Consider the following 17551-nt stretch of genomic DNA (forward strand, 5'->3'; position numbering starts at 1 on the left):
TAAAAACCATAAAAAATGTTTTATTTTTAAGTACCAAATTAATATAAAAAATTATGAGGATTAAATTAATTTTTTCAAATTTTATAAGAAGTTAAAACATATTTTACCCTAATTTTAATTGAGTCTTAAAATACTTTTTTTTTACTTTTTTATTTTTTTATATCAAACTTCAGTTATTGAACCATTGAAATCTTTTTTATTTTAAATATTCCTTAAACTTTTAATTGCAATAATAATTTAAAACCAAGATATTAAATTTAAATAAACACTATTGAAATACCAGAATCTTATATAAGTCACAATAGAGAAATCAAATCTATGACCATGCAAATAAAGTTCATTTGCAGTTATACTCTACTTGAACCAACCATTAGTGAAAGTGTATTGAATAAATATTTCTTTTATTAAAATTAGGACAATGAGGTATTGTTAATGAGTATTTTAAAAATTAAAATGATCAGTCAAAAGATATGTTACATTTTTTTAAAATGTTTCATTATTTATTTAAAGAATTTTATTTTTACTATTTTTTTTAAACACTGCTTAAAAAAAACTCGTTAACATTTTCCTTTTCAAAATTTAACTCAACTATATTTAACGAAATTTTGAATTGGTGTTTTCTGTTCAAACAACAACGGAACCCAGTGAGGAAATTACAATATCACATACAGCGGATTCTTGACATTTGTTTGCAGAAGAACGTTTGAGCGGAAGGTACGTAATGCGTATTGTAGTTTTCGAGTGCAAGGAAAAATGTGCGTCTAGCACTAACTTCGTATTGAATAATGGAGAACAACTCTCCACCTAGGAAGTGTAATTGCTAGCATTTTGCATTCATAATTTAAAAATGGTTAGTGGATAGTGGACATCTTCACTTAAAACTTTAGGGTGTGTTTGGTTTGCATTTTCATTTTCTGTTTTCATTTTCTGTTTTCATTTTTAAAAACTGTTTTCATTTTTAAAAAATTAGAATTCTGAAAATATGTTTAGTTTGACTTCTTATTTTCTGTTTTCATGAAATAAAAATACTTAAAATTTATGATATATTGACTTCTTGTCTTTTTGTATTTTTAAATTTGCTTAAAATTACATTCATTGTTACCACAATTTCATTTTACCCGAAATGAGATTTTTGTTCTCAACTGAAAACGAAAATTTATTGTTTTCATTTTCTTGTTGTTTCCTGTTTTCATTTTCACTAAAAATATTTTCAGAAATCCAATCAAACACATTTTCATCCCCGTTTTCTGTTTTCAGTGAAAATGAAAACAGAAAACAACCAAACCAAACACCTCCTTAGAGTTTAGATGAAAATCACTGAGAGAAAAAGATAGAAGAGAGAATGTTAGTGAACTAATAATAAGAATAAATGTATAATATGTTATAGAAAGAGAAATAAAAAAAAATATTAACAAGATGTTTAGAGTGAGAATGTCTGGTAGCAATAGGGTTGAAGACATACCTAAGGCCCATGCTGAAAGGCTCAAAAGGATCACTAAACGACCCTCTCGACTGTCCAGCGATTACTTGGCTATCTTGAAGGAGTTAGTTGCAACTGCTTATGAATAATATTCCCTTTGTATTGCAATCTATAAATTCTGTTTTGTAGTTAGGGATTCTGCTTTGTTTTCATGCAGGCACAAATTCACCCCCCTAGGAACAATGTATAAGTACCTCAGCAATGAATAAACAAAGGGGGGAGGGGGGGGGGGGGATTTCAGACCAATTTTATTTAGTATAAAAAGGAGCTCCTTGTCCTCGAATACAAGACATTTATTGACCAAAAATTTAATCAAACAAGAAAAGAATTAAAGATGAATTAATTAAATGTAAAAAAGATGAGAATATTGGAAACTTAACTTACAAAAGTTATTCTTTGACGTAATCTTAATGATTTTTCTTTATTCATTATTATTCAAATTTACATATGCATCTATTAGTATATTTTAACTTTGGTCTCTTGCACGAAAGAGTCTAGTTTATCTATTTTTTCTCCCAAATCCCTTTTTTGCAAAGCTAAAATAGTAAATTGTATTAAAAATAAAGATGTATATCAAGCTAAACAAATATCAACTTATCCCTACTAATGACTTTATTTAGATACACTTTCCCAGTTCTATTGGAAAATAATGTTTTTCAAACTACCCCTAAAACTTATCATGCAAATGGGTGATCAATAATATTAAGCACAAGAAAAGATAATGCAAATGTAATATTCATAAATAAATAGGAAGAGAGATTACATTACGAGTAATTGGCTGTTAAGTTCCCAGGGGTTTAGTTTCTTATTGTTATGGAGACTTTACAATTACAAGAAGAAAATAATATTTAGTAGAGAGGGAAAAGATAAGAAAGAGAAGGAATGACTCTGCTTCTCCTTCTTCTAATCTCTGTCTTCTATAAAGAATTGTATTTTGTTGGAATTTGTGAATGTCTTTACCTTCTTCTCTCTTTTTCTTTTATAGATGCAGATTAACAGACTTCTTGCACTAAGTCCGTCTTTACTTTCCTTAATTAGTCATCCTTTCCTCAATTAGTTTTCTTTCCTTAATTAGTTGTGCTTTCCTCAATTAGCCTAGTCTTCTTTCATTAATTAGTCATGCTTCCTCAATTAGTTTGTTTCCTTAATTAACCATTATTCCCTCAATTAGTCTTCTTTTCTTAATTAGCTATGATTTCCTTAATTATTCATGCTTTTTTGGGCTTTATTTTACTCACTAAACTTCATAAATCCATCACTTTTAATATTATTTGCACAAAAACTTAAATAATGTTAATTTAACAATTATTTGCTCAAAAAAGAAAAATTAGAAGAGAAAAAAATTACAAATTTCTCTATAATTTAACCCCCCAAAATATACTCATAATTAACCGTTATCATGAACTCCATTACCATTAAAGATCGTTTTCTAATGCCAACAATCAACGAGCTTTTGGATGATCTCGACCATGTGTCGTGGTTCTCCAAACTTGATTTACGTCAAGGTTCTGATCAAATTTTAATGGTCGACGATGACATTGTGAAAACTATGTTTCAAACTCATCAAGGTCATTACGAATATCGGGTCATGTCGTTTGACCTCTGCAATGCACCTTCGACCTTCCAAGCAACAATGAGTACACTTCTCCAACCATTTTTGCACAAATTCGTTATTGTGTTCTTCGACGTCATTCTCATCTATAGTGGAACATTGTCGTCACACCTTCACCATTTAGAGCTTATTTTCCAAACTTTATGGCAATGGAAATTTTACCTCAAGCATTCTAAGTGCTTATTTGCGCAACATCAGTTGGAGTATACTTAGGTCACGTTATCTTTGGCAAAGGAGTTGAACTTGAGCAATCCCAGATCAAGGTTATGTTAGACTGGCCTATTCCTTCCAATCAAAAGGATTTATGTGGATTCCTTGGTCTCACAGACTTTTATCACAAATTCATTAACGGGTATGCTTCAATTACTTCTCCCCTCAATTCTCTCTTGTGCAACTGTACACCTGAGGCTCAACTTGCATTTGATAATCTCAAACGCGCCATGACCAAGGCACTAGTCCTGGTTCTCCCAAATTTTTCTTTGCCTCTTGTGTTAGAAACAGATGCTTTCGGGCTTGCACTGATGCAACACGGACATCCCATTACTTTTTATAGTAAGCCATTTGCCCCTCGTATGCAAAACACATCCACGTATGGCTGAGAATTGCACGCCATTACCACAACCGTTCGAAAGTGGCGTCAATACTTACTTGGCCACAGTTCACCATCCTTACTGACCACAATAGCCCAAAAGGATCACTAAATGACCAGCTCGACTGGAAGATCCTGTCTAGCTGTTACTTGGCTGCTTTGAAGGAGTTAGTTGCAACCACTTAGGAATATTCCCTTTGCATTGCAATCAGCAAATTCTGTTTTACTGTTAGGAATTCTGTTTTGCTTTCCTGCAGGCACGAATTCATCCTAAGAACAATGTATAAATACCTTAGCAATGAGTAAACAAAGGGAGAAGAATTTCAGACCAATTTTATTTAGCATAGAAAGGAGGTCCTTGTCCTCGAATACAAGGAATTTATACTCTGTTCATATCAGTGTCTACCATGATTACTCTTAAGAGAAATATTACAAGCATTACTAGTTTTGTTCTGTACTAGATCGTGGACATTGGGCAATAACTATCCGGTACCCACTTAAGAGTAAGAGATCTCCTCGTGGAAATTTTCAGTGAGAATACTCTTGTGAGCATTTTGCATTTACAATTTGCCATCTCCAATTTAATCTTCGTTCGAAAAAATCTTGAAGTTAATTTTACCTTGACGCATCTGACTCCTCTACTTTGGTTTTTTTGTTCATGTAAATGAAATTGAGGAAAAAGACTGATGAATATGACGTATAATCTAATCCTACTTCCTACTAACACGCAATCAATTTATCGTCAAGGCTCAAATAATTTCTGCTGCAAGCGAATTATGGTTGCGGTTCTCTGTTTGGCGCTTACTTATAGTTATGTGAGTCAAAGATTTTGCCAAAAAAAAAAAAAAAAAAATCCTTCTATAATCAACCTTCCCTACGCAGTTTTACATATGCACACTGGACAAAAAATCTTACCTACGCCAACGGATGGAAGTTCAATAGGAGTAGACATTAAATTGAATAATCATACACAGACCAGTTCCTCTTTAACAGAGAGAAGCAGAATTATTTGATAATGTGCCTACAACTACAACTCAATAACCATAATTTTACAAGCGAATTTGCTTCTTCAGTTCGTTGATCCCAGGGATCTGTAGTATTGTGCAGGTAACAAAGAATACCAAATATGGTAAACCCCAACTCCATTATCATGTGTTAAGTACCCAATGGCAGGGGACTTCCTTAAAAAACAATAAATTCTACATTTTGGAAATCTTTTCAATTGCTAAGCGTCGGAATTCAAAATGAAACAATCAACTTATATGGTTATACCTTATAATTTTCAGCTTCTTTGCCATGGTAGCTAATAGCTATGCCTTCAAATCATAAGGTTAGTTTTGCAGAAGCCGGTTTAGCATTATCCTGTAATAAAAAGAAATATAAAAATTCAACCATAGTAGCATCCGTAATACAAAAATTCATCTCTGGATAATTAATATAAAGCTTCAAGGCTCTATCTAATAGATTTAATAAAGAAATAAATCATCCCTCCACCACACAGAGGGGTAAATTGGGAATCAGGGAAGGCATAGGCTTCCTTCCAGTACAGACAGGACAATTGAGAAAAAGGATAAAATTTCTCTTGTTCATCAAGTTAAAGTACAACTGACCAAAAAGAGATCAAATAAAATATATATCTTATCTTATTTAGAAAAGGGTGAGCAACCGAATAGTATTTTTAGATATACTTACATAAGGATTTTCTACAATCCAATCAGGAATGTTTTCTGATAGAAGGCTGATATATTGCTCCATAGCTTCCTCTGGACTCATAATCCCAAGCTGTCGCCATGCAATCCTTACACAAAAAGAATGATCCAGTTAACTACATCAAAGAATCTAATGAAGTAACTGTAACTCTAAGCAACTCAAACCAAAACTAGAGGTAGAGGGAAATGGTTATAATTTTTTTCTTTTTCTAAGTATTTGGAGATAAATAAGCAGGGCAATCATTAATCAATTACCACTTTGCTCGAGCAGAGAACTTCAGAGCCATTGGCTGAGGTTCATGGCAAGGACCCTGAGTAGCAATTCGGTGATAACCATGAAGCTTCATCTTCACATCATTACTAAGATTAGCATTGCTCTTGGAACCGACAAATACAACTGCAGCACCAAAGCGCCTCTCCAATTCAGTTCTTTCTATTCCTTCCCAATCATCCTCATCCACCACCGAGCCCTTGTTTTCACCCATTTCCTCGTTCATACTAGATTCTTCAATCTCATTATAATATCTTTCGCACTGCGAGATCTCAACCTCTTCAACTTTGTTCTCTCTAGAATCACATTCCATCAATTCTACCTCAACTTTGTTAATATTAACAACCCCTTCATTACCCTCATCCACAACAGGATCCTCTGCCAAATCCTCGAGTTCAATTTCGTTGTGAAGTCTGTCCCCATCAATCTTTTCTGAATTGTGTATCTTGGGCGATCCACAACTCACATCCACAATTTCCGGGACTACTAATTTTCCCACTATAGGTTTGTCTCTGAATTCATCAATTTTCCCACCAATTTGAACAACTTTATCCGTTTCCCAACTATTGGAATCAGATTCAACTCGATGATCATGATCACGCCGAATAACAGCCACTTTCTCATTTGCTTCGAAGTTTGGGGTCACGGAAAGGAGTTTGAGGAAAACCAATGGAAGTAAAAGAGAAAGAGCTATGGTGAAGGCAAGCTCCCATAGGAGCTCCATGACTTGCCAATGGAGAGAGAATTAAAGAATTTGAGTTTGTATGTGTGTGAGTGGGAGGACCAAAGTCAGAGACTATTTTCTGATGATAACGTTACCAATAGGAAGAAAGTGGATTTAGCATAGAAGAGCAAGGTATATTCTCATTTGTATATCATACTTATGTTAGGTGTGGCAACATGTAAATGTTTTACTCAAGCCATATACATGTCGGTGTTGGAAAATGACTCCTCCACCACCCCGAATAGCTCCGGGGCGAGGAACTTAGAAGGGGGAAATGTAGAAAGATAATTTTAAAACGATTTTGTAATTACCAAATAACTAAATCCCAAGGCGAAGGGATTCTACTTCTATCTAACAGTTTCCTGTTTTTGAGTTGAATAATTTCAGCTCTATTAGTATTTAAAATTCGATTATAATCTATTTTTACTTTTTTTTATGTTACCCATTCAATCACAAATTATTAAATTTATAATAATAATAATTATTTAAAAAATATATTTGCAATAATTTTTAATTGATTTGTAATATACAAAACTTTGCACCGAGGAAGATGGTATATAAAAAATAAACTTTTACTATTTCTTAGATCAAATGCTCATCATTACATAAATATTACTAACATTTATTTTTATTTGACATATATTTTAAATTTAAATAAGTAATATATATTGTATAATTAATCACATTTATTTTATTAAATTAAACTAAAAATAAATAAAGAGATAATACTTTTAAAATTACAAAAATATGAAAATAAATTACTAAAATTAAAACATGTTATCTTTAAAGAATGTATGTGAGTTTGTTTAAATATGGCACATTAATTGTTATAAATCCGATATATGTCTTTACACATTTTTTTATGTCTAGACTTAAACGTAAAATTACCGATGTTGTAATACTCCCTTCTCTAAAAAAAAAAAAGTTGTAATACTCCCTCATCAATAATAATGATAATAATAATAATAATAATAATAATAATAATAATAATAATAATAATAATAATAATAATAATAATAATAATAATAATAATAATAATAATCTCGTATATTTGAATGGCACAAACTTGGGAAAGAAATAAGAACGAAAAGTTCATAGGAAATTGGTTGATAAAAGACATTGAAAAGACAACTTTACCCCGGCGGCTTTAAAAATAAAATAAAATGGAAAGTACTTGGTCCGACCAAATAATTTGGGTGTAGCGTCAGGCCTTGACCATTGAGCCATATATTCCCATTCGTGTGTTTCCTTCGGCGCTTGCTTCCGTGACTTGAGAAAAAGAAATTTAGGGTCTTAAGGGTTTCATTCTGCGGCATCAGACATGGGAGGAGGCAATGGGCAAAAGGCAAAGATGGCACGCGAGAAGAACCTCGAGAAGCAGAAGGCCGCCTCAAAGGGTAATTTTCCATTCATCGTTGTTCAATTGATTAGGGTTCCAATCCAGCCTTTGACGCCTTCCGTTTTTTATGCCCAAAAATAAATTGAAAAATTGAAAAAAAAATTCTTCTGAAAATCGAGACGGTATGTGTTAGATCTGGCTTGGTTCATGATTTTAGTATTTTGTTTGATATGCGCAGGAAGCCAGCTGGATTCAAACAAGAAAGCAATGTCGATTCAGGTAATATGGTGCTTGTAATCTCTCACAGCATCTCGTTTTATTTTTCTCCGCTTAAGTTGAATTTCTGACACGGTTTCTTGTATAGAATAATGAACTTCGATAATTAATATTGCAATAAATGATCAATTTCGTCTTGATGTTTTACCTTCTCTACTAAATGGATATTTAATACTTGGGACTTGGGAGGGGACTACACGGGAGAAAGTAATACTTAGGGGTCCAAATTGATTGTTTATTCCATTATTTTGGGTGAAGATTGCTGTATAGATTTGCTAATAAAGGCTGCATTTCTGTTACGGCTAAAAGAGTTCTTTGTGTAGTGTTTTCCATTCATCCCTTGGGACTAGGGCTGTTTCATTTTTTCAATTTATCTTCATTTCTGGAATGTCTTTTGCGATTACGTTCCCTGTTCATGGAAAATGTAAATCAGTAAAAATGGGATTCTGGTTTCATACAAGGCCTGGTAATCGCCAATTCTTAATTTATCACCTCAATTACATGCTTTTTATTTTCTGAACTTAAAATATCTCAGAACATTAAAACTAATTGGAACAAAAAGGAAAATACAGCAAAGAAAAGACTAAGAGTCATACTTGCTGTTTGCATCAAAGTCATGGGTATGCCAACTTATATTCTCTAGTAATATTATTGAAATATACATGTTGCTGCAGTGATTGCAGCAGAATTGGAAGTCTTTACTGAACATCAATAATGTTGTGATTGATGATTGCAGTGCAAGGTGTGCATGCAAACATTTATGTGCACCACATCGGAAGTGAAGTGTAGGGAGCATGCTGAAGCCAAACACCCTAAATCTGATGTTTATGCTTGTTTTCCTCATCTGAAAAAGTGAACATATTGGAGACTGCAAATGGAGAAAACTTTATATCATTATGGCCTCTTCCTTAAAACCTATTGACAGAGATCTTCCCCATTTTCTATCTATATAAAAATGTGTTTTTCTGTGTTTGTGCCTTGGGAATTAGGAGGGACAAGGAGAGGAAAACTATTTTATTATGATTTCCCTGATAACAGGGCAAGAAACTGTGTGATGCTTTCTCTTTCTGTCTAGGTGTAACTGTTTAATGATGGTTCGTGTTAATATGAAAGTGTGTCACAGAAACCTAAATTCTAGTCTTATCAGAGGAAATATCTGACTATCAATAATTTCGGCTCACGAGTCTGGAACCAAAATGTAGTCTTTACCAGGGTGGACCTGATCCCGTAAAACTTTACTATTCATTTTTTATTTCTAAAAGCTAACAGTCCAAACAATTTTTGACTTGTAATTGGTCTTTTTCGGTTTTAAAAGATCAATAGATCTAGAAAGTGTGGGAGTCTGAGACTGAGGTGTCAAAGGCACAGCTTTGTAGTGTGCTTGGTTAAACGTGTATTGTCATTCAATCCCATGTTCACTCAAGCAATATTTTGTTGCTTGTGTTATCTCCGTATTTTGACGTGAAAAAAGTGGTTTGATATCCGTACAACACTTTGCTTGTGTATTTAGTAGTATTTGCACCATGCTTGGAGATATAAGACGATAGTATATAAATATTATCCCGGATTTTGCATTATATGCAGCTGGTGGGAAACATGCCAAGATTCATTCTCATGTCCTCAAGTACCCACCAAGATCTCAAATCGTTTACTTACAAGTAAATTTCCTTTGCTTGTGTATTTTAGGGCGAGTTTGGTTGCAAGGAAAGAAAGGGAGTGAAGGGAATGAAATAGAGAAAAAAAAATATTTAAATCTAAATACATAAGAAATAAAAGTTATGAAACTCACCTTTGAATTTCTATGCTAACCAAAGTGGTTCATCCTTAAAATGTTGACTTATCACATGCTAGCGTGGTGCCATACACATTGGTGGATGTCACCTAAGATGGTCACTTAGCTTTTTGTTAAACACCTACAGTTAACAAGTGTCATATAATAAGAGATAAAAAAAATGATTTTAACTTTTTAAGGATGAAAACAAACAAATTTTTTTTTTAAATAAGAACTAAGGTCAAAAGTCACTCATTTTATTTCACAGGAAATAAAACATTTAACCCTAAATAAAATAAAATTAGTGAAATAATTTTATAATTAAAACTAAAAAAAGAAAACCGATTTTCAAATCAAACAATCCAAGTTATTTAGGTTGTGTTTAAGTTTGGATTCCCTTTACATTCATTTCAAACTGAGGGCAAAACTGTAACGCACCTCAAAATCAGGCTCAACTAAAAACAATCAAGGTGTTTCAATTTTACTTTTTGAACAGACCATTTTTAGGATGAACCACTCTCATATAAATGGATCATTATTTCTCTTATCCTACATCTTTCCTACCAGATTCATGTTTTCTTCCTGAAACTGCCGCTGGAGACTATTTTTGGTGATAATACTTTTTTTTTCTTCTCTTCTTCCCATCTCCCTCCAAAATGGTGGAGACGAACATTTTCACACTGAAATTCATAGCATTTCCCGACTCCAAAACCTGTTAAACTCTGTGAACACTAGAAATCTGGAGAAAAAAAAATATCACAAGGATCCTCCTAGGCAAAATAGAATCCCCTAGGCACTCAAACTACACATTGTCAATAAAAACTTTGCAATCGATAACTTACTGCGTGAAATCAACAAACGCAACAACGTCAAATAAACACAAACATAAAGTTCCACCAAAGAGCGAGTAGGGAAAATAAATACATAAACAAATAAAGAAAAACAATAAGGAATTGAAACAAATGTAGATCTTGAGGAATCTAGTGTCGTAGATCTAGGCTTCAACGAACTCGGTGTCATTGTAGATTTGGTGCGAGCGTACCATGAAGATGAGGATTTTGGAGCGTTAAACGTGAACCCATCGCAGTGTTTGTTCTAGTCGTGATGGTGACAAAGTTAGTGCAGATTTGGTGCAGCTCCGATAAAGTTGATGACGTCGTGTATATCTGTTGCGGATTTGGTGTGGCACACCCTAAACTAGTCAATTCCAGAGACACGAAAATCGTGATCATCAGCATTAGAAAGATCTCTGGAAAAGGAGGGGATTACGATAATTGAGGGAGATAAATCTGTGCGAAGAGAAAGGAGAAGAGAAAATCACTAAAAAAAAGGATTTGGGGTGTGGATCTGTGCAAAGAGAAGGCAACTACGGTGATCGGGGACAATGGTTGTCAGGGAGAAATTTGTGGGAGAGATAATCTAGTGTAGAGGATGTAAATTTGACCTATGAAATGAAATTAATCTAACACCTTTTGAACATATTTTTGTACCTTCAAACTGAACCAAACATGCATTTACATGTTATAGTTTACCCGTTTAAACGCTCATTCTCACTTTTCAGAACACTTCCACTGTGAATCATAGTGTCTAGCCTCATTCATGTTGAACGGAAGTTAATGCCTCTAACCAATTCCAAACACGCTTTTAAGATGTACTAAAAAAATAAAAAACACACACCTTTAAGCTTATATATAGTCACAACTTTCAAGACAATTTCAATTTTCAATAACTGGCAATGGCATTATTCCTCAACTGAAAACATAATATCGATACACTCCCCAGGAAAACTAATCTCTAATAAACAGAAGGTAACGGAGGTGCGCGTTAGGGTATCATAAAACAATCCCAAATATATTAACTCAAGTTTATGGATCCATATGTGATCAAGTTACTGTGTCCTCATTCTGCTACTCTCAGCTGCCCTTACCTGAGAGAAATATGGATGTGCCTGCGGGACACACCAAGATGACAACAAAAAGTTAGTGCACACAACTTAAAAATAAACATATTAACCAATTAATCAATATGAGAAAAAAATAAGACAATTATAATTTTTGTCCTCTTAGTTTAATTTAGGTTTCAATTTAATCATCTAACTCTCTTATTCAATGTAGTCTTTTGATCAATTATGTGATGACTTCACAGTGGTAGTTGGGTGTCTAAACGGAGAACAAAGCAGGGATAGGTTGGTTGGACAGGAACAGGGTGGCTATAAAGGTTTCAGTGGCTATTTGACAGTTTTGACTGACGATTTGAGATTGCAGTGCAAAAGAAACCTTGGTCCAAAATGTTGACATGAAGAAATAACTTGGAAGACCACATTAAATCAAGAAGTTAAAGACAAACATTGGCATGAAAGATGAACTAATAGGATGAAATTGAATATAAAAAAAGTTAAGAGAACTAAACTAAAACCTAAATTAAACTTAGAAGACAAAAACTATAATTTTTCCAAAATATAAGTATTTGTTAATCCAAAATGTTTTAAAGTTCATGCAACAAAAGAACCATGTTACTGCAAGTTGAAAAAACTACAAATTAATGAGCTCTTTATCATTACCATTGCTTCTCTAGCTGTTAGCCTGTCCTGGTGATCATATCGAAGGAGCTTATCAAGAAAATCAATTGCCTACATGTCATACAAGAAATGTTAAATTGCAGTCCATACTAAATGCAAGGTCAATGCCAGATAGGAAAACTGAAGATTCACCTCAGGAGACACAAGATGCTGATTATCTGCATTGATGAATTTAGACCAGGGCTTTCGACTGTGTCTGCAACAGAAAATAGCATTACATTATAAAATGTGTGTCAAGTCATTTATCTACCAACAGAAAATAAAGTCAAAATAAAAGCAGCACGCATCTAAGGAGAGCTTAAAGAGGAATTAGTGATTTTTTTTTTAAAATCAGCAATGAAAAATATTAATAAAAAGAAAGGTATCAGTGGTACCGTAAACTGATTACGAACGAGAAATCCAAGGCCCAGTCTTAATATATCTGATAGAAGTAGGCTTTTATAATTTATTTATGGCAATAAATGTCCATAAATAAAGAATAACCATCCCCTCAATCACAATAAATCCCCTTACATTACTCCCAAGCATAGAAGCACGAAATTTGTATACACATGCAGAAAATAACGTGCTCTACAACCAAGCCTACCACATACTGAATCATCACTTTTGCTGTGATGTAATGTTACACTTCCAGTTCATATTTATGATAAATAGTTAATAATAAATAAATCAATTTTGCTGTGAAATAAATAAGATTAAATGTTAGATGATACCTTCCAACAAGTGCATCAAGTTGAGGATCAAGCTCCAGATGATACTTATTAAGATATGCATTCAATTCATCAGTCCCAAGCACCTACATATCACAAATAATAATTAATAATATAAACTTTAAAAAAATAACCAAGCACTAACAATAATAACAATAACTTAAATCTGGAAAGAAAAGTATCTCTATAAAGGATCATTAGGAAAGGGCAACTTGATTAAAAAAGAATATTTTAATATGCTAAACAGTGGCCAATGATTTTATACTTCAACAACCCACCTTAAATAGAGGACAATATATCATAGTCTCGAACTAACACATGAAATTACTGTGTACAGTGACAGCAAGATAACCAAACATTTATAAGCAATTGCAAACCACGATGGATATTACCTTAGCTATTTTGACAAGCTGATCATGGTTGTCATGACCATAAAAGAAAGGTTCTTTGCGAAATATCTACAAAAAGTACAATGAAAATTATGACCAGAATCTCACATTTTTAATCATGTATGCTCAAATTTAGACCATCTGCATAAATGTCAAGAGTATGCCATATATAATCAGAAACTTGTAGTTATGATTCACACCATTCCAGCAAACATGCAGCCAAGGCTCCACATATCTAATGAGTAGTCATAGTCTTGCAAATCAACTAGAAGTTCAGGCCCCTTAAAGTATCTGAGAAACAAAAGCAGGACACATGACAATTGTGTTGGGTCAGTGACATTTAAAAAGAAACCACAGGTAATCCTTACGTTACAATTATAAAATATAAGCCTAGGAAAATTTTGATAATCATTTTTTCTTGTCAAGTTTTAACCTAACAACGATTATACAAAAAAAAAAGTCAAAAGAAAATCAAATTAAGGGAGCTGTGATGGTGATAAGATTGTCTTTTTACTACAAACCAAATGGAAGATTATGTATTTGCAACATAATACTAATAGTGCTGACAGATGTTTAGACTTTAGAGTGTAGGATTAGGGATTAATTTTTACCAGATAAAAGGACAAGAGTGTGTTTCTGCTAGAAAAGAAAAAAGAGGAAGGACACTGGACAGCTTAAAAGAGTAAGCGAGAATACCAGAAGACTCTGACTCACATCAAACCCTCAGTTAATTTAACTTTGTAAACATTGTAGAACTGTCCTGTTACAAGAAGCTAGAGAACTACAGAATAAAAACCGAGAAAGGACCATAACACAATTAATAGGGTGCTTTATTCAAATCCCAGGAAAATTTGCAATTTGTATGTAACATTTATCTTGCATAAATTGGTGAAAGTAGTTCACCATATAATGTTTTTTTTGCAAGTCTTAAGTGCCACTATGTTCGGTAGCAAGAATGGTCACATCTCAATTAACCAAAATTCCAAAAATCCCTTCCAGATCCATACTTAGTACTAAATGCTTCCACCATTTCAGAATTACTTTTATGGCTACACCAAACTTGCCACACAAATGATATAAGACAATTTTCCATCAATCTGTCCATTCTGAAAAAAATCATGTTGACTTGGGCCTTATTGGTTTCAATTTAAGTCACATACTACCATTTAGTCTTTTGTATTTCACACCTGTTCTTTGAAACTATGGTTTATTCGTCAGAGAACAGTACCTTGAAGCCACACGAACATTATATTCCTTTCCAGGATGATAAAATTCAGCAAGACCCCAATCTATCAAGCGAAGTTTTCGTAACTCATGATCTATCATAACATTATGAGGCTTGACATCCCTATGCATGATGCCTTGAGAATGGCAGTAATCCAAGGCCTGCAATTCAAAACTAAAGCATTCAGGTAACATGGAAAGGTTCACAATACACATTTGCTCAAATATTTAGTAATAATTTTCTGGATACAGAAGCAAATGACTATAGGCCCTATACAGTATATAGATGCACATTGTATTCACACATGAAGCCTTATTCAAGATATGATACTCCAATTTTGTTTATGGAAAAACAATATGTTGATTACGGAGAGGACATAAAGAATGGCAGTACCAAGTATAATACATGAGATTGAAGGATCATACTACCTTAAGGAGCTCATATATGTAATAGCGTATGTCATAATCAGTCAAGGTTGGATACAAAACTTTAAAATCTGTACTGTTGACATACTCAAATATCAAACTGGGAGTTTTCGAATGTTGATCTCTGACAATATCAAGAAGCTTAACAATATTTGGGCCTCCGCAAATATTCTGAAGTATTTTTATCTCTCTTTTAATCTGCAAAATGATATTGAAGAGCTCATAAAGTAATAAAAAATATCAGAAGAATTTGAAATGGCATAGTACGTGAAACAAAATAAGTTTTAAAAAAATAACAATTGAAGCTGACAAGTATATTATTAATACCAACAGTATGGAAATGTTCTCCCTGCTCAAGTATATTATTAATTTCAAAGTATATTATGTTAATCTTGATATTTAATTGTACATTAATAGAGTACTGCACAAATCGGGATTAATGGAAAATTTTATAGACATGGTATCTGTGACAAGACTTTTCTATCCAACGGTGGATTTTGTGATAAAATGATCCAGTAAAAAGCTACTTAATGGTATAATAGTGGTTTTCACTTACATCGTGTGTGTGTGTGTGTAAAGAATAAGTTGAGACATGCCTTAACCACTCCTCTGGATATTTTACAATGACACTTGCCTTTTTTTCAAGAAAATTCATCAAGCTTGAATCTCCAATTTTCACCTAAAACCCTATATGGTGGTCTCTGCTGCCATGCTATATAACTAAACTATTATCGCATCAATGTTGAATACCATGCCATTATGCCTTCTATTTTTTTTTTTTTTAGAACTTAAAAGTATTATTCCATACAATTATATTCTTAATGTTAAAAACCGATTTATATTATGTCATATGTTTAACATCTCATAATGAATTTGTTATGTTCATTGTGCAGCAGATTTTAAGAGAAAAGTTCTGATAAAGCACCAATGGCTGGCTTAATTCACAGTCTGCAGGTACTATGTAGGGATAAAAGCAGGACAAACGAAAGAAGGAGTACCTTCTTTTTCTTGACAGGTTTCAGAATCTTAATTATACAGCGCTCATTGCTATTGACATTTATGCCTTCAAAAACTTCACTATATTTACCCCTGCCCACTTTTCGCACAACCTCATAATCATCTTGATCACTGAAAAATAAAAGGCAACACTCGCTCAGTAAATTAAAAAAAGAAATGGTATACAAAGTTATATTGAGGATTCAGAGAACAAATTCGATCAATGAACTCAGCAGCACACGGTGATTCTCGACCACCTTCTGTCTCTGGTCCTACCACATAAAAACTAAGCAAAAACATGCGATCCAATAAAAAAACATATCAGAGCAACGGAAATGGCATAATTCCTCGTCAATCAGTTAGTTAACACAAAATGCTAGATAAAATTGCATTATGCCATTGGAATTCACAAGGAATGGGGAAGAATGCAACAAAACAGCAGCTAAGAAACTATCTACAATAAAATTCCCCTTCATTGTGGATTGTTCACTTTGGGGATCAGAAAAAAATAAAAGAAACATAAAAATTAGGGTTCGGAACATTACCCCCATTGAAGGGTGAGAGACTCGTAATCCGAATACTCCTTGGGGCGAAGGACATTGACATCGGTGTAGACACGCGCCTTCGACATGATTTGGCGCGTCGAATCTGAGATCCCGAGGTTGTGGCGATTGATTTCGGTGCGACGATGGTGATGATGTTGTTAGTTTTGATGAATTGAGAGATTCGCACGGTAAGAGGTTGAAGACAGGGGTGCGCACTAGCCTAGGCAGCAAGTAGCGGAGCAGTAGTATTAATAGCGTGATGATTTGTGCGCATATCTCTCATCATGGGCCCATGTCATCCTCCGCTTATCAACGCTTCGCAGGCAAGGTAATAAAGCTGCGTTTGATCCGGTGTTCGTTTTAAAAATATCTCCAACCGGGGATTCTTTCTTGTTTAATATGCTTCGAGTTGTGGGTCTATCCTACTCCCTAGAATCTATCGACGTGGCGATTAGTGACTTGTCTCGAAAAATATCTGTTAGCAACCCAATTAGAATCCATCTGAAAGATTCTTTACTTTTTTTAGGAAGAAATTATTGCAAAAACCTTGCACATGTTTGTGTCTTATGATTTTTTTTGTCAACTAGCCCTCCAATACCGGACTAATGTGGACCGGCCATTATACTGATCCATTTAATTTGTAGGCTAATGAGATATAATCTATTTGTTTATCTATGTAAATTGGGCTGACCAATATACCCAACTCCAATTCCTAGCATAGTAACATAGTTCTATGAAAGATCCATACTTGAGACAGGGATTGTTTGTCTTGAAAGGCGATAAGAGGGACGTATTAAGCAAGAGTCTCATTGTAAATCACACATCTATCCTCAATGATGGTCATACTATACCAATGGTCAGTATTGAGTAGAGGTGTCCATGTTGTGGTAAATCACTGAATGGTTGTAGGAC

The 17551-nt window shown here is 33.7% G+C and overlaps 3 protein-coding genes across 6 annotated transcripts; 1 reads left to right on the forward strand and 2 right to left on the reverse strand.

The window, feature by feature from the left end:
* Nucleotides 1–2729: 2729 nt before the first annotated feature.
* LOC100812452 (acyl-CoA-binding domain-containing protein 3) lies at nucleotides 2730–6646 on the reverse strand. 4 transcript variants are annotated; one of them, XR_001388599.3, is made up of 4 exons: nucleotides 5646–6646; nucleotides 5374–5479; nucleotides 4954–5043; nucleotides 2730–3932 (listed from the first exon to the last, which is right to left on the reverse strand). XR_001388599.3 is itself a non-coding variant. In XM_003517284.5 (3 exons), the coding sequence occupies exons 1-3, from the start codon at nucleotides 6383–6385 to the stop codon at nucleotides 5005–5007; spliced, it is 885 nt and encodes a 294-aa protein (XP_003517332.1). In that variant the 5' UTR covers nucleotides 6386–6646; the 3' UTR covers nucleotides 4613–5004. The 4 variants fall into 4 exon arrangements, 1 of the variants encoding a protein (XP_003517332.1); XR_005892079.1 differs by lacking the exon at nucleotides 2730–3932 and adding an exon at nucleotides 4613–4858; XR_412928.4 differs by lacking the exon at nucleotides 2730–3932 and adding an exon at nucleotides 4613–4862.
* Nucleotides 6647–7565: 919 nt separating this feature from the next.
* Nucleotides 7566–9132, forward strand: LOC100499939 (uncharacterized protein At2g23090). Its single transcript, XM_003517285.5, has 3 exons — nucleotides 7566–7782; nucleotides 7963–8003; nucleotides 8737–9132. Exons 1-3 carry the CDS (start codon nucleotides 7707–7709, stop codon nucleotides 8854–8856), a joined length of 237 nt encoding a protein of 78 aa, XP_003517333.1. The 5' UTR covers nucleotides 7566–7706; the 3' UTR covers nucleotides 8857–9132.
* A 2358-nt stretch (nucleotides 9133–11490) lies between these two features.
* On the reverse strand, nucleotides 11491–17126 carry LOC100813528 (casein kinase II subunit alpha-2). The gene is made up of 10 exons (XM_003517286.5): nucleotides 16640–17126; nucleotides 16097–16226; nucleotides 15102–15296; nucleotides 14677–14834; nucleotides 13649–13739; nucleotides 13452–13517; nucleotides 13063–13145; nucleotides 12482–12545; nucleotides 12332–12400; nucleotides 11491–11719 (listed from the first exon to the last, which is right to left on the reverse strand). The coding sequence occupies exons 1-10, from the start codon at nucleotides 16723–16725 to the stop codon at nucleotides 11660–11662; spliced, it is 1002 nt and encodes a 333-aa protein (XP_003517334.1). The 5' UTR covers nucleotides 16726–17126; the 3' UTR covers nucleotides 11491–11659.
* Between the last annotated feature and the right edge of the window lie 425 nt (nucleotides 17127–17551).

This window comes from Glycine max, chromosome 1 (assembly GCF_000004515.6).
Source record: "Glycine max cultivar Williams 82 chromosome 1, Glycine_max_v4.0, whole genome shotgun sequence".
Taxonomy (NCBI): Eukaryota; Viridiplantae; Streptophyta; class Magnoliopsida; order Fabales; family Fabaceae; genus Glycine; species Glycine max.